Genomic DNA, 26,792 nt, shown 5'->3' on the forward strand with positions numbered 1-26,792 from the left:
ATGGGACTTAACTTCTGAGGTGATCAATCCCCTAGAACTTAGAACTACTTAAATCTAACTAACCTAAGGACATCACACACATCCATGCCCGAAGCAGGATTCGAAACTCCGACCATAGCGGTCGCGTGGTTCCAGACTGTAGCGCCTAGAACCGCTCGGCCACTGCGGCCGGCCCGCTTGCCGTCGTTCGACGAGCGCTGCGTTGTGAGGTACCTGTATTGACATGTAGGTGAAAGTATCACTATATCACTCAATAAGATGTTTCAAGGTAGTCTACTAGCAGCTTTACATGATATTCTCACTGCACGCTTCGCAGAATTAAATCCAAACTGTACTCCCCTTAAATTATGACCTCTAGAGCTCACTGAGATATCTCCACTAACTCGTTCTGTCAGAAATCACAGCTGCGACACCTAAGAACTGCGGCTGTCGTCGCCTTCAGATTGTATTTGAACATGTTTGATTTGTGAACGGAATGAAAATGACACGAGGTTAATTCTAGTATTGAGCTGGATTACAGGACTATTCATTCAGCGAGAGAAAGTTCGTGGTTCAACTGCGGAATGGGGCAGTTCTCGCCCAGTGGTGAAAACCGCGTAACCCGTCTGACGAACACGACCAGGGCGGACCTTAGGCAACGGCGCAGCGTCCTGCTGCTACATATTGCATGAGACAATTAGCTGCAGGGCTAATGAAGAGGCCGTTCCTTATACATTCCGTCATTGTGCGCCAGGCGGGCGTGACTAATTGAGAGCGCCGCGGGGACGCTGGTCGCCGGATGTCCTCACGGCGGACGGAAGCCGAGCAGGCTGCTGCTCCTGCCTTCAGTGGCTTCTTCCCACCAGCTGACTGCCTGTCCTGTTCTCGATGATAAACAGAATAGACAGACTGAGTACTGCTCCAATTAGCGTTAACAGATCTTCAACAGTTTCGTAAGAATACCAGAAAGTGGTATGAAGTCGCAATTGCACCAGTAACTGCTGTCCATATGAAAGACATGTCAGCCAGTTTGAACAGCACATTCAAACTGTTTGGTGACGACGCAGTGACTTAGTAGAATGTCTAATTCTTGACTAGCTCTAGCAAACTTGAAACTCATTTAGATTATTTGCCCAGTAAAAACACAGGCTGGTTGCCGCAGCTGGAAACTACGAGTACGCAGGGCGATTCATCTGCCCCTACCGATACGTTTTATGCAACCCGAACGCCTTCTAAGTGCACGTACGAGATTTTCATATTTTCTCGCTGGCTACACACAAACTGTCAGTCCTACATAAAAAATGAATAGGATTTTCTTGTAGGAAATTTAATGTAGATAAATTTTGTACTGCGATGTTTTCGGTGGAGGCCACAGTTTTCGAGTTATTAAAGAAAAACGTGTTTGAAGGTAAATTTTGCTCCTTTTCCTTGAATAATTCGAAAACTACGGCCTTTTGTGAAAATTTATCCCTGTACAAAATGTAACTACATTAAATTTCCTGTTCATTTTCTTCTGTAGAACTAACAGTTTGCACAGAACGAGCGAGAGAATATGTAAATCTTACACGTGGCATTGCGGGTTGCATAAAACCCATGGGTAGCCACTGCTGAATCACTCGCTGTAGGAGAAATATTTTCCTAGATGTTAATCACAACATTAGTCAAGTGAAACTGGGTCCAGTCACTTCTTTAAGCAGTGATGTTAAGCGTTGTAGTCTTACACAAAGAGATACGAACATAAGCTCTTTGACAAGACACTAGTCACCACGTCAAAAGGGCTAACGGATCTCGCCGGACCGCTGTAGATGTTGTAAAACTGGTACCAGGAGGTCACGTGACCCTCCTTGGCTGACGTATGTCGTGGCAGTGAAGTGGCGTGTAAATGGGTCGTTGATTGTGTGGAATCTGCACATTAATATGGATCCGCGTGAATACGTGATAGAATGGGATAAAGAATCTGTCGTGCCTGATCTTGTCCATGGCGGCTCCGTAAATGAAGTTGACCAGTGTGTTGATATATCATCGTGGACTGTACAACATGTCTACAATGAATGGTTTACCACTCGCACTCAGGTAACACGGTGTAAGAACAATGGTCGTATATAAAGACCTCAACCGACAGGGAATTTCAAAGCCTGTGGATATTGCCGTTGACTGTGAATGCAGATCCATCTCAAAAACTATCTGAGCGAACAATGCAAAAAGAACTGAATGCTATGGCCATTTGGAGTCGTGAACACCGCAAAAGGCTATTACTCATAGGTACACATATATTTGCACGTCTTCAGTGGACCACACAACTCAGAAACTGGACAGTAACTGAATGTAGGTACGTAGTGAGCCACGCTGTCGCTTCTTTTCAAATGATGGCTAATGTGACATTTAACACGCAATGTGTGGAGGTTGTTACTCAGGCTGCAGGTGATTATGTGCTTTTCTATCTGTGTATGTTTCTCATACCATGACTCATTCAGGCTAGTGCGAACATGAACCAGGATGTTTACTCTAACTCTCTCCGTGACCAAGTGTTGATCTTTCTTCCGTATATTCATTTTAGTATGCTGCGAACAGTCCCAGCTTCCAAGAGCCTTGTTCACAGGACTGTCCGCAAACGTCTGGTACTATTTGGAACAGTAGGCGAAACGCAGCAGTCAGAACCCCAACACTTCCGTGATTCTGGGCGATGAAATGAAATGAAATGTCGTGTGGCTAGGTCCTCCCGTCGGGTAGACCGTACGCCTGGTGCAGGTCTTTCGAGTTGACGCCACTTCGGCGACCTGCGCGTCGAATTCTTGGCGATAATAATTAATCAGTGTCTTCATATGGGTATGGCATAGGTGAAGAAACTTGCGAAGTCTCTTACTCTCAGAACTGATGGTTCTATCAAGGCTATAGACGCTCTTACGCGGTACTATGTTGCAGCAAAGTGAACCTATAGAAGATGCTGAAAGTGTTGATGAAGATAACGTTTATGACACTGTAACTACGGTTATGTACAGGCTACAGTCTCTACAGTACGTAAATGACAGTTCATTTGAGAGAGGTTACTGCTTCATGGCGTTTCTTTTCCAGTTGTCTGTAATTTACGGCGCAGAACGGTTGAACAATCGATTAAACGGTAACTGTGTACACTGTGAGGTACAAAACGCACGGGATAGCGTTGGTGGTAGCATCGTGTACACAACGTATAAAACGGCAGCGCACCGGCCCAACTGTCATTTGTGCTCAGGTGATCCGTGTGAAATGGTCTACGACGTCATTATGGCCGCATGTCGCAATTTAACACACTTTCAAATCGGAATGGTAGTTGGAGTTATATGCAAGGTACATTCCATTTCATAAATGGATAGGCAACTCAATATTCAGAGATCCACAGTGTCAAGAGTGTGCCGAGAATACCAGTTATCAGCAATTAGCTCTCACCGCGTACAGGTCAGTTGGTCGACGATCTTCATCGACTACCGTGAGCAGCGGCTTTTGAGTAGAGTTGTCAGCTCTAACAGACAAGCATCATTGCGCCAAATAACAGCAAAAATCAATGTGGGACCTACGACGAACGTATCCGTTAGGACAATGCGGCGAAATTTTGGCGTTAATGGGCTATGGCAGCAGACAACCGACGCGAGTGCCTTCACTAACAATACATCAGCTGCAGCGCCTCTGCTGGCCTCGATACCATATCGGTTGGACCCTAGACGACTGAAAAACCGTATCCTGGTCGGATGATTCCTGGTTTCTGTCGGTAAGAGTTGATGGTAGGGTTCGACTGTGACGCAAACTTCACGAGGCCAAGCACGCAAGTTGTAAACAAGGCAAGGAATCAGCATGGGTTCCGAAAAAGACGATCGTGTGAAACCCAGCTCGCGCTATGCGTCCACGAGACTCAGAGGGCCATAGACACGGGTTCCCAGGTAGATGCCGCGCTTCTTGACTTCCGCAAGGCGTTCAATACAGTTCCCCACAGTCGTTTAATGAACAAAGTAAGAGCATCTGGACTATCAGACCAATTGTGTGATTGGATTGAAGAGTTCCTAGATAACAGAATACAGCGAATCATTCTCAATGGAGAGAAGTCTTCCGAAGCAAGAGTGATTTCAGGTGTGCCGCAGGGTAGTGTCGTAGGACCGTTGCTATTCATAATATACATAAATGACCTTGTGGATGACATCGGAATTTCACTGAGGCTTTTTGCGGATGATGCTGTGGTATATCGAGAGGTTGTAATTATGGAAAATTGTACTGAAATGCACGAGGATCTGCAACTAATTGACGCATGGTGCAGGGAATGGCAATTGAATCTCAATGTAGACAAGTGTAATGTGCTGCGAATACATAGAAAGAAAGATCCCTTATCATTTAGCTACAATAAAGCAGGTCAGCAACTGGAAGCAGTTAATTCCATAAATTATCTGGGAGTAGGCATTAGGAGTGATTTAAAATGAAATGATCAAATAAAGTTGATCGTCGGTAAAGCAGATGCCAGACTGAGATTCATTGGAAGAACCCTAAGGAAATGCAATCCGAAAACAAGGGAAGTAAAATACAGTACGCTTGTTCGCCCACTGCTTGAATACTGCTCAGCAGTGTGGGATCCGTACTAGATAGGGTTTATAGAAGAGAGAGAGAAGATCCAACGGAGAGCAGCGCGCTTCGTTACAGGATCATTTAGTAATCACGAAAGTGTTACGGAGATGACAGATAAACTCCAGTGGAAGACTCTGCAGGAGAGACGCTCAGTAGCTCGGTACGGGCTTTTGTTGAAGTTTCGAAAACATACCTTCACCGAGGAGTCAAGCAGTATATTGCTGCCAGGTACGCATATCTCGCGAAGAGACCATGAAGATAAAATCAGAGAGATTAGAGCCAACGCAGAGGCATACCGACAATCTTTCTTTCCAGGAACAATACGAGACTGGAATAGGAGGGAGAACCGATAGTGGTGCTCATAGTACCCTCCGCCACACACCATCAGGTGGCTTGCGGAGTATGGATGTAGATGTAGATGTAGAAGGCACTGTGCAAGCTGGTGGTGGCTTCATAACTGTGTAAGCTGTGTTTACATGGAATGGAGTGGTTCTTTTCGTCCACCTAAACGGATTATCGACTGTAAATAGTTATGTTCGAGTACTTGGAGACCATTCCCAAACAACGATGGAATTTTTATGGATGACAATGTGCCATGTCACCGGGCCACAATTGTTCGCGATTGGATTGAAGAACGTTCTGGACGATTAGAGCGCCCGACATGAAGGCTATCGAACCTGTATGAGACATGATCGAGAGGTCGAGTCGTCCACAAATTCCTGCACCGCCAACACTTTCGCAATTACCGATGGCTGTAGAGGCAGCGCGGTCAGTATTTCTGCACGGAACTTTCAACGACTTGTTGAGTCCATAGCACGTCTAGTTGTTGCACTGCACTGGGCAAAAGCAGATCCGGCGCGATATTACGAGCTACCCCATGATTTTTATCACCTCAGCCTCTAGTCTCTTAAGAACCTGGTTAGCACTTTGCATAATATCAATGCTACTCAGCAGCGGCCTAATACATCGTTCGCTCGTTTCGTTCGTCGTGTTATTCGGAAATTAATCAATATTTTGTAAGTAGGCTGTTTAGGTTTTTTTATTGGTAACGCCACCTCTGTATGAAAATCACTGGCTGTGCTGTGTGCAGTCTGTGGCTGTTTTGCATTGTTGTAATACTCGCCATTGTAGTGTTAGGCAGCTGGCTGTGAACAGCGCGTAGCGTTGCGCAGTTGGAGGTGATCCGCCAGCAGTGGTGGATGTGGGGAGAGAGATGGCGGAGTTTTGAAATTTGTCATGAACTGCTATATTTATATATGATGATATCAAGGTAAATACATTGTTTGTTTTCTATTAATATCTTTAGTTTGCTAACTATCCCTATCAGTAGTTAGTGCCTTCCATAGTTTGAATCTTTTATTTAGCTGGCAGTAGTGGCGCTTGCTGTATTGCAGTAGTGGGAGAAACGAAGATTATTGTGAGGTAAGTGATTTAGTGATTTGTGAAAGGTATAGTTTAATGTTAGTCAGGGCCATTCTTTTGTAGGGATTTTGTGAAAGTCAGATTGCGTTGCGCTAAAAAATATTGTGTGTCAGGTTAAGCTCAGTCTTGTAAAATTGTTCAAAAAGGGGACGTTTCAATTTTAACGTCCCTCTTTCAGAATGCTTTGTGAAATCAGAGCATGAGATGAAAAATGAGATGGATGAATGAACAGAGTCGCCAATCAGTGTATCACTTTATTGTTTTCAAAAGATAACAGCATCGCATCATCAGTTTTCCGTATCGATCAATTTCTGCTTCAGCTTATTTTCTACGTAACAAAAGGAGATTTTGATTTTGAGTATCTTACTTAGGCGAAATAGATGTAACAATTGATTTCGGAAACAGAGTTGCAGTGTTTCTGAAATTATGCATCCTTAAGTACTATATGTAAAGGCAGGAAATCAAATAAGAATGCTGGGATTAGATCGCAGACCTTTAATTGAAACATTTCTCAAGGAAAACGTACGTTTCACTATAAGAGAATTTATTGCAGTACGTATTTAGCAAATACTATCTACTGTCCTCTAACTTATTTTCCTTAAGTTATCAAATGGTTATGACTGCGACATGTAAATAGCTGTACTATAGTAATAAAGGAAACACTTAACATTACTATGTAGGAAATACAGTTCATAAAATGTAGAAACTAAGTTTCTTATTGCCTATCATGCTGAAGAGCAGATCATAAATCAATTGTAAATTTCTGTTATTACATTTAAAGAAGACACAGCACATCAATTTCTCTAATACATGTAGGCTATGAATTACGATTCTGATAATGTTACATTTATAAAGCGACGGATGGGTTTACATGTTTCCATGATCTACATAACGACATTCAGAGTTCTCTCATGTATTTACAGCACCACATTATACGAAAATCACCCTCAGGGTTCTATACACATAAATTATTATACATGACTGTCACATATTCAGCACATTGCACTAAATGAAACAGCTCGTAAAGCACAAAAGTTTTCTGGTCGGAAAGCAAGACTACGTCGGTTGTCCAAGTGGCCTGTATTCTACAACTGCCTTCAGTAAACAGTTTGGAAAACGAGTATATTAGCTTATATTATTAGAAATCACAATGAAAACTTAAAATTGAATCAATACAAATAAAAAGTCTGCGAAATATGCTATGTAATATGGGAATAACGTCTCTTATTAGATGATCTCTAATACATAATATTCTACTATAAAATTGCACACACTATTAAAACTGCTGTGGATGAAGTTAGGTAACGGAAAATTTGCTGCAGAATGCATCTAAAATGATTAACTTGTACAGTTGTTTCGATGTGGCTTCTGCTATTGTACTTCAACAGAAACATCAAAATTTTGCCACTCACGCTACACTGGGTATTACCAGAGTATACAGAACTTCAAAACAGAATAAAGAAAATGAGAAAAAGAATACGTATAAACACATAATACTGAAATCCCAGCAACATTAGGGTGTTATGTCAGTCAGACATGAACCACTGGAGTAGTGACTCTGCATTCATACTTCTGCCTCAAGCATGACCATGCTCACTTAATCACGTAATGATTCGTTATGGGGAAGCGTACAACAATAACGGAAATAACCTGTCCGCAAGCTGAAGTTTGTGTGGTAACAAACCATCACGAACGTGGCATCTAAGGGCAGACCATTTCCTGTGTAAGTATCTGTATTGTTTTACATACAGTTAAAACGTATAATTTTGGATGAATCATAATGGCATGTTATCAACTCGTACTGCACGCTTCACATACACCACTTCATGTGTTGATCTGCCGACTCAGATGACAAACTTCTGTCTGTCTGGCATTGATCTCTACTCTTCCAAACGTTCTCTCTCTCTCTCTCTCTCTCTCTCTCTCTCTCTCTCTCTCTCTCCCTGTCTGTCTCTGTCTCTTTCTTCATCTCTGCTGTCCTTCCTGCGTAGGTATTATTTTACACATATTTACCAATAAAGTCGTATACATAAATGTACTCCTTTTGTCCAGTCAACATTTTAAATTGCTTGACTTCGACAACATCAACTCCGTCATATATTCACTTGCATCAGCATTACACCAGTTTATCATCTTGCTGACGAATCAATCACAATCAGTCGAAAACATTCCACAATCTCCAATTACAGATATCACAACTGTCCAACTCATCTCTTACTGCTAATCCTGTATGACTCCAGTGTAGGTTATCGACAGTATCAAGGGTTTTTTCCCGTTTAGCATCCCCAATATTCTGATTAGCAAGTGTGCTCGCTATCTTCTCTGTATAGTTTCAAATAGAACTTGGCGTCAGTCACTAGCTAGTACTGCTCCATCTTTGAACTGTAGAAGAAAGTTGAAAGGTTCATTCCCTTCTGACATGCGTCACAGCACGAACGTTAACATCTGTCCTGTATGTATACATACAGAATATTGCTGTCTTCTAATAGGCTTTGTATTGTGTCCTTGTTAGATGGCACAAAATTTTTCTGAATTTAAAATAGAGGGAAAAGTTTTGACGTATTAAAAATGTGAGGTTACTAAACGTGACTTTGAAGACGGCAATTATGTATATGCATCACTTTACCAGTAGATCACTTCCTGGCTTTGATAGGCCAGCATGAGAAGTAATGTTATAGGGTTACTCGACCCAAAGAGTTCGCTTCCTCTGCTCCACTGTGGCACAGTAGGAGGACAGGAGTTGTACTGAGGCATATCGGTTCTGAAGAACCTCGGGTCAGTTCAGATGTCGAAACACTTGTGGTGGCACTGATTAGGGAACGGGTGCCTAGCGACTTCACATGTGTCTTCTAGACCTTGTTTCAGAGAGCAGTACTACGGCTGGGCATTAGTGCGCTGATGAGCGGTAGCGCGGCACTGACGGGGAAGCGCGAAAAGTAGTGTTTATTGGATTACTCGTTCGAGGTGGTTGGTCGGTTTCTAAACAGCGGCACAGTAGGAGGATTGGGGAAGTAGTGAGGCAGCGCCGGCTCTGGAGCACCTCGGATTAGTTCCAGTTCACATGTCGACAGACCTAGGGGAGGACTCGGGAAGTAGTGAAGCAGCACCAGCTCTGGAGCACCTCGGACCAGTTCCAGTTCACATGTCGACAGACCTGGGGGAGGACTGGGGAAGTAGTGAGGCAGCACCGGCTCTGGAGCACCTCGGATCAGTTCCAGTTCACATGTCGACAGACCTGGGCTGGCACTGCTTGGCGAACGCCTCGCTGGCGGCGTCGCTGTAGGCCATCATATCGGCGAAGAGCGCGGCGGCGGCGGCGGACGCTGCGTCCGAGTGCGGCGCGGACAGCAGGCGGCGGTGCATGCGCAGGTTGTCGCTGTGGCGGTCGCGGCTGCGGCGCGACGGGAAGGCCGCCTTGCAGCCCTGGAAGCTGCACGCGTGCACCAGCCGCATGTGCGCGCTCTGCATGTGCGCGCGCACCGCGAACACGTCGGCCAGCACGTCGCCGCAGACGGGGCAGCGCCGCGGGTTCTCCGGGTCCACCTCGGGCAGGCAGCAGTCGTCGCAGCCGCCGCTCGAGTCCTTGGACGAGCCGGAGGGGCTGGTGGACGGCGCCGCCGAGGCGGGGCTCTGCTGGCCGGTGCCGTGCTGTGGGTACTGCAGGCCGCTGAACTGCCGCTGCGAGAGGCACTCCAGCTGCTGCAGCGCGCTGCCCACGCTGAACGAGGAGTCGGCGGACTGGTGGCGCTGGTAGTAGAACCCACCGGCAGCCTGGTCCGCCGCTGCCGCCATCTGGTCGGAGAACTCCCGCTTGATACTCCCGCAGGAGGCAGACTGGTAGTCGGGCTCTAATTTCACGCTCGCAGTTTCTTCCTTTTTCTCCCAACACTGTTCGTCAGGACCTATCCTGCTGGACTCGCAGTCGGCATTGTCACTCCTGGCACTCTCACAGTGCGCCGCGTCTTCACTCTCCTGTCTTCCTTGCCAGTCTTCTTTCGCGTTTACCTTCTCGTCCTCTTCCATCGGCTCCATTTTCACCTGCGCCGTCAGTCTTCCGTTGTCACTCCTCTCCTCATTACAAGCAGCCGAGTCGTACGTTTCGTCACACACAGACCCGTCCTCTGCCGACGTCGTACCTTCTTTGTGGTTTGACACCATGAAGCGCGTCGGATTTCTGTTCTTCCTCTTGCGGGAACTCTTCGGGGACGAGACGCCGTCCGCGGCCTGCTCCTGCTTGAGGCCGGCGCCGTCGGCCGGCTCCAGAGGGGCGTCGCCGCCTTCCGGGTTGCTCTGCACCTCTTCGTCAGTCTTGGTCTCGACGCTGAGCTGCGCCCCACTGGCCTGCGAGTCGGTCACGCTGGCGTCTTCCGCCTCGTCGTTCTTCGAAGAATGGTCGTCAGTTTCGTCGCGTTCTTCCATCTCGTCGTCGTCCATGTCTCCGTCGACGACGATGCCGTAGTCGTCGTCGTCGAACATGTCGTCCTCCTCGGTGGGTCGGCTGCTGCTGCTCGACGCCGCGTTGTCCTCCACAGGCCTTGCCAGGCTCACACTATTCCACTGTTCCTGGCGGCATTCCTCGCTGAACCTGCACACGGGTACATCGTTATTAACAGCTATTGTGCACAAAAGCACTACATATCAGCTAGAGTTGCTGTGGTTAAAGACCGTGGTGGCCGCAATAATTTCTAATTCAAGAAAACCTTGTCTGACTGACCTCATACAAGAGCACTATGTAGGGCAGTGCGAAGAAGGATCAAAAAATGGTTCAAATGGCTCTGAGCACTATGGGACTTAACATCTGTGGTCATCAGTCCCCTAGAACTTAGAACTACTTAAACCTAACTAACCTAAGGACATCACACACATCCATGCCCGAGGCAGGATTCGAACCTGCGACCGTAGCAGTCGCGCGGTTCCGGACTGAGCGCCTAGAACCGCTAGACAACCGCGGCCGGCTGAAGAAGGACCCCACTAATAAATACATTCAAAGCGTCTTAAAATAATTTGAAAGTTGGTACTGCTCAGCAAACAAAAAAGGAAAACCAGTATACAATGATCTAGAAATGGATACATTCTGAGACCAGTATACTTTTTCATAGGAAGAACTGAAAGACGTTTTGCTATCGATATAACAACAGTGGCTGCAATGACCCTCTCCCTACAGTAGGGACAATGTTTTTTGTCTGTCTACGTGACAGGTACACGTCCATCAAGCAGCTAATCAGTTGTGTAAATCGTGGCGTGCTGCGCACTAATTGCAGTCATGTTAGAGTGCGTAAATTACCTTGTAAATCTAGATAAAAACCATGGTGTCTCAACTCCTTACACAACCTTGTGGCCACGATAGATGAACTTTCCCATGTGCACCAGTCAAGTAATCAACTAAGCATATTAAATTGTAAGCACTTTTCACGAGCATCAGTCAAGTAATCAATTAAGCATATTAAGTTGTAAGCACTGAAGGACTGCGAAGGCGAAATGGCTCCAGGAAAGATAGGAGGAAATCAAGGGACAAATGATCGGCTGGAGGACTTATTCTCCATTTAGAGACGTCCAAACAACCTTCGGTGAAATTAAAAGCAATTGTGGTAACATTACGAGTGCAACGGGAATTCTATTATTAAACGCAGTGGAGAGAGCGAATAGCTCGAAGGACTACACTGAAGTTAGGTATGAGAGAGGGGGCTAGTCTGATGATGCGATAAAAGAAACTGGAGCCGATATGGAAGACATAAGGAATCCACTACTAGCGTCAGAATTGAAAAGAACTCTGGGAGACTTCTGATCAAATAAGATGGAAGGGATAGATAACACTCCATCAGAACTTCTAAAATCATTGAGGGGGGGGGGGGGGGGGAGGTGGAATGGCAACCCAACGAGTATTCCATCTGGTGTGTAGAATCTACGAGACTGGTGAAGTACTATCACACTTCCAGAAAAATATCGTCCAAACAATTACGAAGACAGCGAGGGCAGATAAGTACGAGAACTACCGCACAGGTAGCTTAGCAGCTCATGCATCCACGTTGCTGACAAGAGTAGCATACAGAAGAATGGAAAAGAAAATTGAGGATCTGTTAGACGACGATCGGTGTGGCCTTAGGAAAAGTAAAGGCACGAGAGAGGCCGTTACCACGTTGCCCTAAGTAATGGAAGTGTGAATGAAGAAAAATCAGGACAGGCTCACAGGAACTCTCGACCTAGAGGAAAGTTTCGACAGTGTAAAACGGCGCAAGATTTTGGAAATTCTGAGAAAAATACTAGTAAACAATAGGGAAGGACAGGTAATACGCAGTATGTACAAGAACCTAGTGGGAAGAATAAGGCTGGAAGATGAAGAACGAAATGCTTGGATGAAAGAGGGTTTTAGACAAGGACGCACCCTTTCGCCCCAGCAGTTCAATATATACACCGAAGAAGCAATGATGCAAATAAAAGAAAGGTTCAAGAGTGAGATTAAAATTCACTCTGAAAGTATATCAATGATGAGATTCGTTGATGGCATTGTTATGCTAAGTGAACGTCAAGAAGAAGTACAGCATCACTTAAATCCAAAGAACAGTTTAACTAGTACAGAATATGGATTGAAAGTAAATCGTAAGAAAAGACAAAAGTGATGAGAAGTAGCACAAATGATAATAGCGATTTATTTAATATCAAAATTGGCGATCACGAAGCAGACGAAATTAAGGATTTTGCTACCTCAGAAGCAGAATAACACATGACAGGTGAAGAAAGGAGGGTGTAAAAAGGAGACTAGCACGCATGAAGAAAGCATTCCTGGCACAGATGAGTGTAATGGTATCAAATACAGACCTTAATTTGAAGCAGAAATTTCTGAAAATAAGTTAATCATGAACTGTATGAAAACCGGAGAAGAAGAAAATCGAAGCGTTTGAGATATAGTTCTGTAGAAAAATGTTGAAAATTTGATGAACCGATAATATAACTGATAACATAACTGAAAATAACTTATATAATTGATAACATAAGATAATGTAATAAATTAGGTGAATTGATAATACAGTAACTGATAATACAATATAAGGAGATTCCCCGCATAATCAGCGAAGAAAGGAACATTTGGAAAACACTAGCAATATAAAGAGACAGGATAATGGTACAGGCGTTAAGACATCGGGAAATAGGCTCCATGGTAGCAGAGGGAGCTTCAGAGGGTGCAAACTGTACGGGAGTACGTACATTGGAATACATCTAACAATAACTGAGGATCTATGGAGGGCCGGCCGGAGTGGTCGTGCGGTTCTGGGCGCTACAGTCTGGAGCCGAGCGACCGCTACGGTCGCAGGTTCGAATCCTGCCTCGGGCATGGATGTGTGTGATGTTCTTAGGTTAGTTAGGTTTAATTAGTTCTAAGTTCTAGGTGACTGATGACCTCAGAAGTTAAGTCGCACAGTGCTCTGAGCCATTTGAACCATTGATCTAGGGAGGGATGGCCACTCTGAGCCGAAGAGGTTTGCCCCCGAGGGGCATTCGTGGCGGGGCTAATCAAACCATTGAGAGGACGGATGACTCAGAAGGAAAAAAGCACTGAAGATAACGAAAACTTCACGTTCATGGACCTCATTGACAGGACTAAATGTTACTGTTTTGACTGTAAGAACAATCTCTATAACCAGTGATACTAACAGAAGATCTTGTTTAATTTCTTTTATACTAGTTATAGTATCCTATGGTATATACCTACAGACAAATATCTGCAGTTGAAAAATGGCTCTGAACACTATAGGATTTCAACATCTGAGGTCATCAGTACCCTAGAACTTAGAACTACTTTAACTTAAGTAACTTAAGTACATCACACACATCCATGCCTGAGGCAAGATTCGAACCTGCGACCGTAGCGATCGCGCGGTTCCGTTTGAAGCGCGTAGAACCGCTCGGCCACTGCGGCCGTCTGTGCAGTTGGAGTCCAGTATACAGATATGATTTTGCAAGTTCCATCTGGTCTCCGTGTAAGCCCTTGTTACAGCGAAAGAAGGACAGAGGGAATTGGTAGGAATATGGAAAAAATGGTTCAAATGGCTCTGAGCACTATGGGACTCAACATCTGAGGTCATCAGTCCCCTAGAATTTAGAACTACTTAAACCTAATTAACCTAAGGACATCACACACATCCATGCCCGAGGAAGGATTCGAACCTGCGACCGTAGCGGTCGCGCGGTTACAGACTGAAGCGCCTAGAACCGTTCGGACACAGCGGCCTGCTGTTACATGGAAGATATCACGTTTGGCTGTGAGAAAAGGTAAAGATTTGAATCCAGTTTGAGTATCTATGTATTTTTAGAGACATTCCAGTTGGTATAAGATAAGTCACGGATGATTGTAGGTCAGGCATTAGCAATTAGCATGCAAGTTTTAAGGTATTGCATACGAAATACTGATTACAGCACGTAAGTTATCTTTTCCATTTGCGTCAAAGACCTCCATAGTAATGCACTCAAGGAAGATTCTAGGTCGAAATCTGCGGTAGATGTGATTTTAGGAGTAGTAAGCTGTGAGTTGGTGATTATGTCATCTTGGTGGTAGTCAGCAAATGGACCGACGGCCGAGGCCCTGCAGGGGATCGGCTGTGGATGTTTAGGGTCCTCGAAGCAATGTAAGTTGTAAAGATGTGAAGAGTCATAAGAAGTCTGACGAGATGGAAGAAAACGATAAGGGTGAGGTGTTTGGTATGATTGTTAACAGTGATTGTGGTTAAACTGAAAAGGAAAAAACGGAAGGTTCAAAATGGTTCAAATGGCTCTGAGCACTATGGGACTTAACTTCTGAGGTCATCAGTTCCCTAGAACCTAGAACTACTTAAACCTAACTAACCTAAGGACATCACACACATCCATGCCCGAGGCAGGATTCGAACCTGCGACCGTAGCGGTCGCACGGTTCCAGACTATAGCGCCTAGAACGACTCCGCCACCCCGGCTAAAAAAAAAAAAAAAAAAAAAAAAAAAAAAAAAAAAAAAAAAAAGAGGAAAATAGGGGTTTCAATACACATCGGAGTTAAGGTCAGTAGAGAAGCGGATTGGTGAAGAATGGGGAAGGACATCGTCCATATCGTTTTCAGAGCAACTATCCCAGCAACTGCGATAAAATGTTCAACGAAACCACAGATAAATCAAATTTGGATGGACAGACGAAGATTCGAACCAACGTCCTCCGGAATGCGAGATGTGTGTCTTATCACTGGTGGCCGAGGAGGCCTATCAGTTCCATATCTGCTCACGAGCAGTGGGCTACTTGTGCGGGTGTAGCCCACAGGGTGTCTGCGTCTTATGCTCACCTCATGTCGAGTCCGTGCTTGAGCAGGTGCGGGGGCGGCATGAGCAGCGGGAAGGGCGGGAAGGGCAGCGAACCGAGGGCCGAGGACAGCGCCAGCGGGTCGCCGGCGGCGGCCGCGGCGGCGGCGGCGGCGGCTGCGGCGGCGGCGGGGGGCGGCAGCAGCATCTGGCGCGCCTGCGCAGACCGCCCGTCGTGCGGAGACATCTTGCGCCGCAGGTACGGCGAGTGCAGCTTGGGGTTGGGGTTGGCGCTGTGCCGGTTGCGCGACCTCCGCGAGCTGAACATCATGCTGCAGCCCTCCACCTGCAGGCAAAGGAGACTCCTCAAGTCCTGCGTGGGACCAGATTTTCCTTACGCGTAACGTAAGGACTCTGCACAAAAAATTACGCTACTAAAATGTAAACACACCTCTGACATAAATAATTGCCTTATTTCGGCGAAGAAGAGACTCCCATGTACAGTGGAAGCTACTAATATATTATCGTATTTGACAGAGCTAGCAAATTTCAGTGATAACTGGAAAAAGTTTTTGAAGTACCTCCACAAGGCGCAAATTTTGACTAATTTAGTTATTTAATTAACAACAGCTTTCGTGGTTACATCTCATCATCAGACTACAGTGGCTGCACACAAAAAAAACATTTAACACAAGTGAACGTCGATATTAAAGTATCTTGTGAAGCCTCGACATGTGTTGTACTCATCTTTGGACTTGTGAAGTGGCTGTCTGTTAGTGAGTTTTCCGGTACCGCCTTTAAAATTTCGAAAGGTAACTTGAAACACGGCATCACAAACAACAGCGCAAGAAAACATGTTTTGTGAGTGGTAGCGGTATCTGAAAAACCTCTTCATATTTTTGAAACAAACATGGTCGGTTAACTGTCAATATGTCTTTAAATTCCTGTGATAACAGATAGCTAGATTTCATCCACTATTCTAAATAGTCCCTGATGTTATACTGTATATGGGATGAAGATTGCGTGATTTTCCAGCGGGCCAGTCGGGTGCAATAAGCTGGCTGAGTGTGCGATAAACCAGGAACGTATACATGCAGTGCTGTGACCACAGCTGTCATCGTCTTGGAACATGGGAGTGATCACGAAGAAGAGGCAACAATTAGTCATCGAGTATGTTGGATAATCATCCTGGTTCATATTCATCCTAGTCTGAATGAGAAGGTCCAAAAACACCAGTAATACATCACAAACCCTCCTCTGACCTCTAGATCTCTTACTGTAGATGGCTGTAGTTAGTTGGCAGATCATTTCCATTTTGTTACTGTGTGACACGAAGGCTTCTTTATTTGATAGATTAGACTCGATGGCTTGACAATGACATTTACAATTTTCTTCCGGCTTAATTTTTGTTAGTCCGACCTGCAGTTCTATCGCTATTATTATTATTTTATTGTTATTTTATTTTGAATAGCCCTTTTGAAGAGTACAATAAATCAACATTTTTTCTGCTTCATTGTTTTCGACTATAGTTTCCTTTGGGTCCACACTCCTTTCATTCTTGGTTAATGTTGTTCGTGCTCATCTTGTGATCACTTTCATCCAGTTCTTGATTCTTCCCATCCTGAAACACTGTCTTTTCTTTGCAAAAACGGACATAATGTCTTGTGGGATAACAGCAATCAGTGATTTTATAATGTTACTTAAAATCTGTCTTGATTGCAAACGTGCATGTGAAAGTTGCTGGATTTGGACGGGTTATTCCAGTAACTGAAATATCAGATCTGAAGATGGTTCTGAATGAACCGAAACCGGTCATATGAATAAAAAAAAAATTGCATTCAAGACGGATTTTAAGTAACAACTGTCTTTTCTGTTGATTCTTTAAAATCTGTTTTCTTTGTTATTGTCTCCAAGTCGAACCTGGCATTTTAATATCTTTTCCTACCTATCTCAATAATGTTGTTTTAAATTTCTGATTGTTTAGTAGGTCAAAGATTTGTTTATACAATCTATTATTATTCATCGCACATACGTATCCACAGAATTTCAATATTCCTTCTCTCATTACATCTCCTAAATTTTGAACTTTCATATACAGTTCTGTATTAGATCTTAATATGTGTCATGATTCACTGCCGCCTTGGGGACCTAGTACTTTTATTAGGATTCTTTCATTCTTTTCTGATTTGGTGAGTTTAAGATTTACTACTGTAGTGAGTATTTGTTGTCTTACCACAGTTTCATTGTGTTTCAGTTTTGTCTTCCTGGACAAAGTCTTTTTAGTGCAGATGTATTTTGTTATCATTATTAACCTATTATTATCACCACTCTTCTGACATATAAACTTGTAATCAATAACAACACGTAATAACTTAAAAATGTTAGAAATACGACCTATTACATAAACAGACACAGTAGGTCAAAGGAAAACAGTCCTACGTATTGTGAAGGTGTATTTGTCTATCCACGTCTCCGCCTAAAGCACTAGATCGATTTCAGGCATACTTGCTACACACATTACTTACTATCTGGTAAGAATCGCTGCGGGGGTAAAAACTACGTACCTATGAAAGGGGTGGAGATGGGTGTGACAAAGAAGTGTAGCTCACAACACGCGAATCTCCACAATTTATTCATTCTCTGTTCGAGAATGAGAGGATATAGTGACTTGAACCAGTCTTTACAAATAGTTTCAAATATTTAAGAAACTTTTTCGAGCTAAGAACCCCTACAGAACAATAAAAGGGAAAAAAAAGTTTATCGCTTACTACAATTTCCGTGTTCATACAGTAAAACTACCTACCTCGTGAAGCATGACGTTTTAATTTATTGTTTTTCTTCTACCAACTGCATTCACCACAAATTTTGAAGACAGTATTCATATACACCAAGGAATGTATCTCCAAAATTGTACCACTGTCGACACATAGTATAGAACGTATGACGTCGGAGACACAGAGATGATTGAAAAACTGTCCCATCATGTATGGTCTTTAAATTTATTACGTCTGTGCTATTAACTCTACTCGAAACAGAGTTCGCAGGCAGTATAGAAATACAGCACTGAATGTGTGTATAGAATTATATCTTTTGCGACATATTTTTCAGGACATACGGCGTCATAAAAACTGAGGTACATTAAAACAGAACTGCAGAGCGAAATTCGCTACAGATACAGGTGAAATATGAGTACGAAAAGGTGAGAAATATGGAACATATATGACAAGTGTATACTCCTTAGCCCTTGGGTCGATTTCAACAAAAGTCGACACCCGAATTATATACTAGCTGGAAATAAATACTGGGGCGGGGGGGAGGGGAATGGAGGAGGCGAATCAGTATCCTCCTATTGGGGTGATTATGTGCGGAGAGAAGGGGGAGCAGGTGAATAACAAACAGAGATGGGGAAGGAGGAGATGGACAGAGACAGGGAAAGAAGGCGATGAACAGAGTGAGGATGGGGGAGAAATGAACAGAGGAAGGGCACGTGATGGACAGAGAGAACTGGAAGGAGCAGATGGATAGGGAAAGGGTGGAAGAGGAGATGGACAGAGAGAGAGAGAGGAGGAGGTGGTGGATTTCGAAAGGGTGAGGAAGAGGTAGATGCGAAATATATATATATATATATATATATATATATATATATATATATATATATATATATATATATATATATATATATATATATATATATATGTTGTAGTAGATAGAGAGGGAGGTTGAGAAGGGTGAAGGGAAATAGCAGATGAACAGAAGTGAGAGGGGGAGGAGCATATGGATAGAGTGAGGGGCGGGAGGATGAAGATCGAGAGTGTGGAATTGAGGAGGTAGACAGTGGGGGCGAAGGAGATGGACAGCGAGAGGGGGAGAAGGAAATGGACAGAGAGAGCGGGATCGAAGAAATGAATGAATAAAGGATTGGATGCATACCTAGGCAGTACTGGATACTCATGTGCCGAATAAATAATATTTATGCAGGATGGTTACTTACGGTGCACTTGTGCATCTCTCGCAGGTGGACGGCGGAGAAGTGTATCTTGAGAGCGCCCTTATCGCAGAAGGTCTTGAAGCAGACGTTACACTGGACGCGCTTCTTGCCGGTGGTGGGGTTGACGATTTGTGTGCCCAGGTTAATGGGCAGGTCGCACGAGCCGGAGCGCCACTGGCGCTTGAGCGGTGTCGACGTGGCCGCCGCAGCCGGCAGCTGAGATGGCAGTTGCTGCTGTTGGTGCTGCTGCTGCTGATGCTGCTGCTGCTGCGGCGTCAGCGGCGGCGGGGGCGGCGGAGGCGGCTTGGGCGGCGCCGGGCGCATCCTGAGGCCGTCCAGCGCGTCGCGGCTGAGGTTGAGCGCGCTGTGCGCCAGCGGGGAGCGCTCCTCGGAGCAGCCGCCGTTGAGGATGTCGGCCACGGTGTACTTGCGGCCGCCGTTGGGGGCGGCGCGTCCGCTGGCAGGTAGTGGGGCGACCGCCGAGTAAGGCGGTGGGCCTGCGGGCTTGGCGGCGGTGCGCCCGCCCGTGCTGAGGTTCATCGGGCCGCCGTTCGCCTCCGCCGCCGCCTGCTTGGCGCCGCTCCAGTCGGAGGGCGACGGCGCCTTGCCGTTAGCGCTGGAGGCGGCGGCCGGCGGCGGCGCTCGGCTGGCGCTGGACGCGGCCAGCTGCTGCTGCTGCTGGTGTTGGTGTTGGTGCTGGTGCTGGTGCTGGTGGTGGTGGTGGTGGTGGCTACCGTGGTGGTGGTGGTGGTGGTGGTGGTGTTGGTTGTTGGCGTGGTGCTGCTGCGGCAGGTGGGGCGGCGTCATGGGCGGCGAGGGCGGCGGCAGCACGACGGGAGGCGGCGAGGCGAGCGCGCGGCGCACGTCGGCGGCCAGCAGCTGCAGCGCCAGCGCGCGCGTCTCGCTGAAACGCAGGAACTGCCGCACCACCAGCGGCTCCTCGTCCGCCGCGCACATGTGCCACCGCTCCAGCGGCGTGCCGTCCGACAGCTGCGCACACAGAGCACGACGCGGCACTCTCTAGCAGGTCCCTGGAGTCGTGGCAGTACGACGATGGGAAAGAACCGTGCACGGGAGGCTACTGAACCCGTACAGACTTGAGTAAAATGACTTTCGGCAGGTATACAATGATGTACCTAACATGCAGGGTGAACACCAACATCACTAGCAAAGTTACACAGGTTTTTCTGGCATATTTTCTATTTTGACTAAGGCACCCATGGCTCGTGAGAGGGTATTTGCATATCGTTTAATTTCTTACTCACTCTTGTGGTCCGACTAGATTACGTGTACGTTAGCTTTAAAATGCCTTGCGTCGTGGCAACCCCATCGTAATAATGGCATGTATACTGGTCTGGTTGGTTCTTAGCAAAAACTGGAGGAGGATCATATCAGTCTCAATCCAGGGATTCCCTGGATACAGGCCTCCCGAAAGGAAAGACGGCAGTGTCTTCCCTTCACATTTTGTCCCCTAGAGCCCCTCTATTACCATAGAAGTTATTTATTTATTCATTAACATTACCGAGTGACCCACTACTTGGTAACTATGGTGGGTAGTTTGCTACTAATCACAAGCGATAAATCTTTGTGTCTTCACTCTTTTCTGCAGGTTTTCACAGTGCCGTTATTTGTCCTCTCCTTTACATAATTGCACTGTTACACTGAGAAACGTATGATATATAAAATAAGTTTTGGAAAAGGAAGACAAATATTACTATGTTACTAAGAAGAAAGTAACTGGCGATTGGAAAGATTTCAGTAGAAAAAGAGGCCGCTTTACATGGCTGTTTCAAGTGGGACGGCTTCGGTAAACATTTCGAGCCTGTCTCACCTGGAGTAGCGTATTATGCTCAAAAATGGTTCAAATGGCTCTGAGCACTATGGGACTTAACATCTATGGTCATCAGTCCCCTAGAACTTTGAACTACTTAAACCTAACTAACCTAAGGACAGCACACAACACCCAGCCATCACGAGGCAGAGAAAATCCCTGACCCCGCCGGGAATCGTACCTGGGAACCCGGGCGTGGGAAGCGAGAACGCTACCGCACGACCACGAGATGCGGGCGTATTATGCTGAGGTTACTATTATACAGGACCAATCTTATTAATATTTATAAACTCCGAAATCGACGAAGATGACGCTGAGACAAATAATTTAATATCAGACACATGAGGCTGCACATGTCGGAAAATACCCGAAAAGTGGACAAATGTGAGCCATGTGACGTCACCGGATGACTTACCTCGCCGCACGTGCAGCGGTTGAGCCCACTAGTGTATGGCACCTCGTCATCCCAACCCAAGTATTCGTGTCGGTGTGGCTCCGGACCAACGTGCAAGACTTGAACGCGTGGGGATCAGGGTTAGAATCTTGCATCTGGCAAGAAGTACGTTTTTCACTGCAGAATCAATTATATTTTTACATTGAGGTAAGAGTTATTATTTTATTTACCGGTCTTCGAGTCTCCACTGGTTTATTGCCAAGTAGGATCGACAAGCGCAACCGCTGCACTTCTGCCGAGGTACGTTATTGGTGACGTCACATGTTCAACGAGTGTCATCCACATTTGGGGTATTTCCCGACATTTGCAACCCCGTGTGTCTTACATTAAATTACTTGTCTCGGCGTCATTTACGTCGATTCGTGGTTTTTTAAACATTAATGAGAATCACCTTGTATGTGTGTATGTCATGAGATTAGCTCTACGTTTTTTGTATATGAAGTATGATAATATTGAAACTTCCTGGCAGAATAAAACTTCGTGTCTGTCCGAGACTCGAACTCGGGACCTCTGCCTTTCGCGGGAAAATGGTCTACCAAATGAACTAGCAAATGGTTATATTATTAGTTTGTGCAATTACGTTCTCCATTTGCCCGGGCCATACACGGGAGAGGAGCCTATGAAGGGTGACCTCAGCCTCATCTCCCCGAAGGGCGCTTCTTATCTGTGTTGTGCATTAGTGTAGTAGTATAGTTAAATATTATTATACGGCATATGTATTTTCATGTTTAATATTATGTTTTACGATCTGCGTCTTATACAGTTTACATACTGATATCGTAACACACTTGCTAACACCCGTTATGTGACGAAAAAATGAGGAAACGATCGTCTGGAATGTATTTGTGTTGTAGGTCTATACCTGGCGTATTAACTGGGTAATGGGCATTCGGGGTTTTAAAAGCGTCTTCTAATACGATCACCAGGTTACATGCCAGATATCTCTGCCCGCTCCGCACGGTAACTCGGCAGGTCACGCGGGGCCAGTGACTTGTTATGTAGGTGGGTTGGCGGTGTGACCCGATGGCGGGTCACTGAGTAGCAGTTACACTGAGCTGCAGGTACGCACCTGCAGGATGTAGCCGCGTGCGTAGTCGTCCAGCGACCAGCCGAAGCCGGCGAGCACGTGCAGCAGCTCGTCGCGGCGCAGCACGGAGAAGAGCCTGTCCAGCAGGATCTTGAGCCTGATGGGCAGCGCCTGGCAGCCGTACAGCACGAGGCTCGCGATGTCGAAGGCGGCGTTCGCCTGCACCGTCGTCTGGCCGCCCAGCTTGTCCAGCGCTGCAACACAACCACACGAGTCTACCAGCACTCTGGCGGACGCTAAACGTCGCATTCCTATGCAGCATCTGACGCACGCGCCTGCTGTTTCGCGTCTGCCGCATTGTAAGGCTAAAGGTGGTATTACGAGGGTCACTCCAAAAGAAATGCACACTATTTTTGTAAAAATACAGTTTTCATTCTGCATGTGTGAAAGTTATACAGGTAGATACCTCCTTCCCGCTTGTTTTGAAACTTAGTTCAACCTGTTCCCGCGAGTGACGCCGTCACAGCATGTCTTCAAGATGGCTGCTAAACTTGACGTTCGTCAGAAGCAACGTGCTGTCATAGAATTCCTGTGCTGTGAAAACGAAACAGTGGGAAACATCCACAAGAGGTTGAAAAAGGTGTATGGAGATGCTGCTGTCGATCGCAGCACAGTTAGTCGGTCGGCAAGCAGGTTACGTGATGAAAGCGGGCACGGCAATATTGAGGATTGTCCTCGCAGCGGTAGGCCTCGTACTGCACACACTCCAATGTGTAGAGAGTTAACGAATTGGTGACTGCTGACAGATGTATCACAGTGAACGAATTGTCACGCTACATTGGGATAGGGGAAGGAAGTGTTTGCAGAATACTGAAAGTGTTGGCGTTAAAAAAGGTTTGTGCCAGGTGGGTTCCCTGGATGTTGACAGTGGCTCACAAAGAAACAAGAAAAACGGTATGCAGCGAACTTTTGGAACAGTATGAGAATGGTGGAGATACATTTCTTGGAAGAATTGTGACAGGTGATGAAAGACGAAGAGGCAATCAATGGAGTGGCATCGTGCAAATTCACCCAAGAAAAAAATATTCAAAACCACACCTTCTGCTGGAAAAGTTATGGCTAGTGTGTTTTTCGATTCCGAAGGACTCTTGCTTGTGGACAACATACCAAGTGGAACCATCATAAATTCTGAAGCATATGTGACGACACTGAAGAAACTTCTCAAGCTCGACTGAGTCGTGTTCGACCACATCGGCAATAGTAGGATGTTTTGCTGTTGCACGACAATGCACGGCCACATGTCAGTCAAAAAAACATGGAAGCGATCGCAAAACTCGGATGGACAACACTGAAACACCCGTCTTACAGTCCTGACCTTGCTCTCTTTGGGAAACTGAAACACTCTCTTCGTGGAACAAGGCTTGAAGATGATGACTGGCTTGTGAACGCTGCCAAACATTGGCTCCAACAGGTTGGTCCAGAATTTTACCGTGCGGGTATACAGGCACGGGTTCCAAGATGGCGTAAGGCAGTTGAGAGGGATGCAAATCATGTGGAGAAATGAAAATATTGCTCCTAAAGGATGTATCTACACACTATAAAACTTTCAAACATGTAGAATAAGAGATGGATTTAAAAAAAATTGTGTGCATTTATTTTGGAGTGACCCTCGTAAATGGAACAGTGTCCTGCGATGCGTCATCCATCTGCAGCTGACTCTAGTACAGCGTGCGGCTGCGGCCGAGCCGGGGGGTGGGGTGGGGGGGTGGGGGGTGGGGGGGTGGGGGGGTGGGTGGGTATAGACGCAGCCGCGGAGGAAGATAAGGGAGCACGTCCGAGGGAAAAGTATTATTTACAATGGTAGAAGATGAAAAGCTGGTGGAAATGGTTTCAAAATTTCCTTGCATCTATGACGTACCCTTACCATTATAGAAGGATCAAATTTTGAAGAATATCGCTGGGAGCGAAATAGCAGAGTTCGGGGAGAGAACAAGTAAGAAAATTACGGTAACTTTCCAGCTTATTCGCATTGTTTGTTAGTTTATTTTCGGACAATTAATGCGTATTACAATAAACAAAAACAATACTCTTTTTTGCATTTTCCATTTATTATTGATTTATCATTACAATAATGAGGAGTACACAAATAAAATATCAGAACCTGATGCGTATTATACAAGTTTAAATCATAAGAATATCCGGACATGTTTAAAAAAGGTATTCAATAACCCGAGAAACTTCGAAACCCACAGAGTCCTGATAACTTCATTACTTTGCCAGGGTATTATCCCTGCGCGCACGCGGATGCTGAAGTATTTTGTAGATGAATGTCACACAGAAAAATCCCTTCACCATTCGCGTAACCGCAACTCCTTCCTAACGGTCCAAGATTTTCAGTAGGTAGTGGTTCATTTCCGTTTAATTAAAAAAGAGGCTCTTTTTTTCTCTAAGGATGCATCTCTAAGTAAACTGTGTCAACAGCAAGCAACGATAGCAAAAATATCAGTCTTCTCTGGCATTGGAATGCTCGGCGAATGAAATGTGAGAAATTTTTGACTTAAGAGACCGAAGGCTTTTTCAAAAAAAAAAAATGGCTCTGAGCACTATGGGACTCAACTGCTGTGGTCATCAGTCCCCTAGAACTTAGAACTACTTAAACCTAACTAACCTAAGGACATCACACACAGCCATGCCCGAGGCACGATTTGAACCTGCGACCGTAGCAGTCGCACGGTTCCGGACTGCACGCCTAGAACCGCGAGACCACCGCGGCCGGCCGAAGGCTTTTTCAGAGCTCTTCAGAAACAGTAGCTAAAAATACCATTTTTGTCAGTTCTAGAATTCCGACGAGAGAAAGCTTTCATCATGTCTGGACGTGCCGGCCGCGGTGGCCGTGCGGTTCTGGCGCTGCAGTACGGAACCGCGGTCGCAGGTTCGAATCCTGCCTCGGGCATGGGTGTGTGTGATGTCCTTAGGTTAGTTAGGTTTAAGTAGTTCTAAGTTCTAGGGGACTTATGACCTAAGATGTTGAGTCCCATAGTGCTCAGAGCCATTTGAACCATGTCTGGACGTAATCGAAATGCGTCGTCGCCTACAAAACCATGTGGCACTAATATGTCCGAATTCGTCAGTATAGTAGGGCGGAGGAAAGATCTTACCACGTGCATGTAATTTCACAATATTACTTTTGTCACAAATTCCAGGGTCGCCTTCCTTCCCTTACGACCCGACACCAATGAAAGCGAATCTGCAGTTAGCGTCAACCAAAGCAACAGGGACGGTAGAAAAAAAATGTTTATAATTGTAATACAATGAGCCTGATAGCGCAGGAAAAAAAATCGCACATTTCTTCCATGTCCTTCTTGACATCTTCTCTGACGAGATCAAATGCGTAGTTGAACTGCGATATGTTCAACTTGAAATACTCCAGAAATTTCTGGTCATTTTTTACCAAATGCCGGCTGATGAGATGATCAAAACAACCTTCCTCATTTTTTTTTCGGGAAATAGGCGTTGTTTCAGCATCTCCCTCGCATAGCTGTAGTGAATTGCTTCATCTTCAAATTCTTCTAACATTGCATACAACAACATACCGCGCTCACTCATCCTTTCGGTACAGACACATGAGGCCAACTAACTACGTGCGCTGTTGCTGTACAGGAATCGCCAGCTATGCGTCGGCCTCACTACGTCAGACGCATAACGGTAGACGCATGCTTCAAACGCTGCGTAAGGATCCCATCTTAACGAATGCCTCGCCTCGGCAACAGGATCGCAGTCACAGAGTCTCACTTATCCAGTATCCTACAGCAGAAGATCCGTGACAGTTGGGAGCCTTAGTGTCGGTATTACACTGAAGCACAAACGACAGCAGATGAAAATAAAAATCGTGTATAGAGCTGCGATAGTACTGAGATTTAGCCACAGAGACGCAAACGAAGTCAAGTTACGCAACACGTTGAGGTAGACGAGCGAAGCAGCCGTTTCACGCTCTCTGCAACTGTCAGGGACTTTCTTACACCGACAGTTACACTTGTGACCTTCCATGAAACAAAAATATTTGCAAATTCCTACTCTCTTGCTGTTCTCTGCGCACAACTGAGCGCTCTGTTGCGATTACGAAAATCGTGAAGCTCCTCCTTTTGTCAGACTCATAACCTATCCCTTAAAAATTAAAACAAATGGTGGTCTACTTCTGTCAAACAGTAGAACAAATACTCCCATGTTCTCTCACTTTTTTTTTCTTTGT

At 45.5% G+C, this 26,792-nt stretch overlaps 1 protein-coding gene across 1 annotated transcript in view; it reads right to left on the reverse strand.

The window, feature by feature from the left end:
* Positions 1–6,540: 6,540 nt before the first annotated feature.
* Positions 6,541–26,792, reverse strand: part of LOC126199681 (zinc finger protein basonuclin-2-like) — a 150,265-nt gene continuing 130,013 nt past the window's right edge. The window contains exons 4-8 of the mRNA XM_049936608.1: positions 22,586–22,797; positions 19,235–20,221; positions 15,419–15,589; positions 15,288–15,388; positions 6,541–10,570 (exon numbers count right to left, since the gene is read on the reverse strand). Of these exons, the coding sequence (XP_049792565.1) occupies positions 9,205–10,570; positions 15,288–15,388; positions 15,419–15,589; positions 19,235–20,221; positions 22,586–22,797 (2,837 nt within the window). The 3' untranslated portion in view covers positions 6,541–9,204. The remainder of the gene's footprint in view (positions 10,571–15,287; positions 15,389–15,418; positions 15,590–19,234; positions 20,222–22,585; positions 22,798–26,792) is intronic.

Source organism: Schistocerca nitens, chromosome 8 (genome assembly GCF_023898315.1).
Source record: "Schistocerca nitens isolate TAMUIC-IGC-003100 chromosome 8, iqSchNite1.1, whole genome shotgun sequence".
Taxonomy (NCBI): Eukaryota; Metazoa; Arthropoda; class Insecta; order Orthoptera; family Acrididae; genus Schistocerca; species Schistocerca nitens.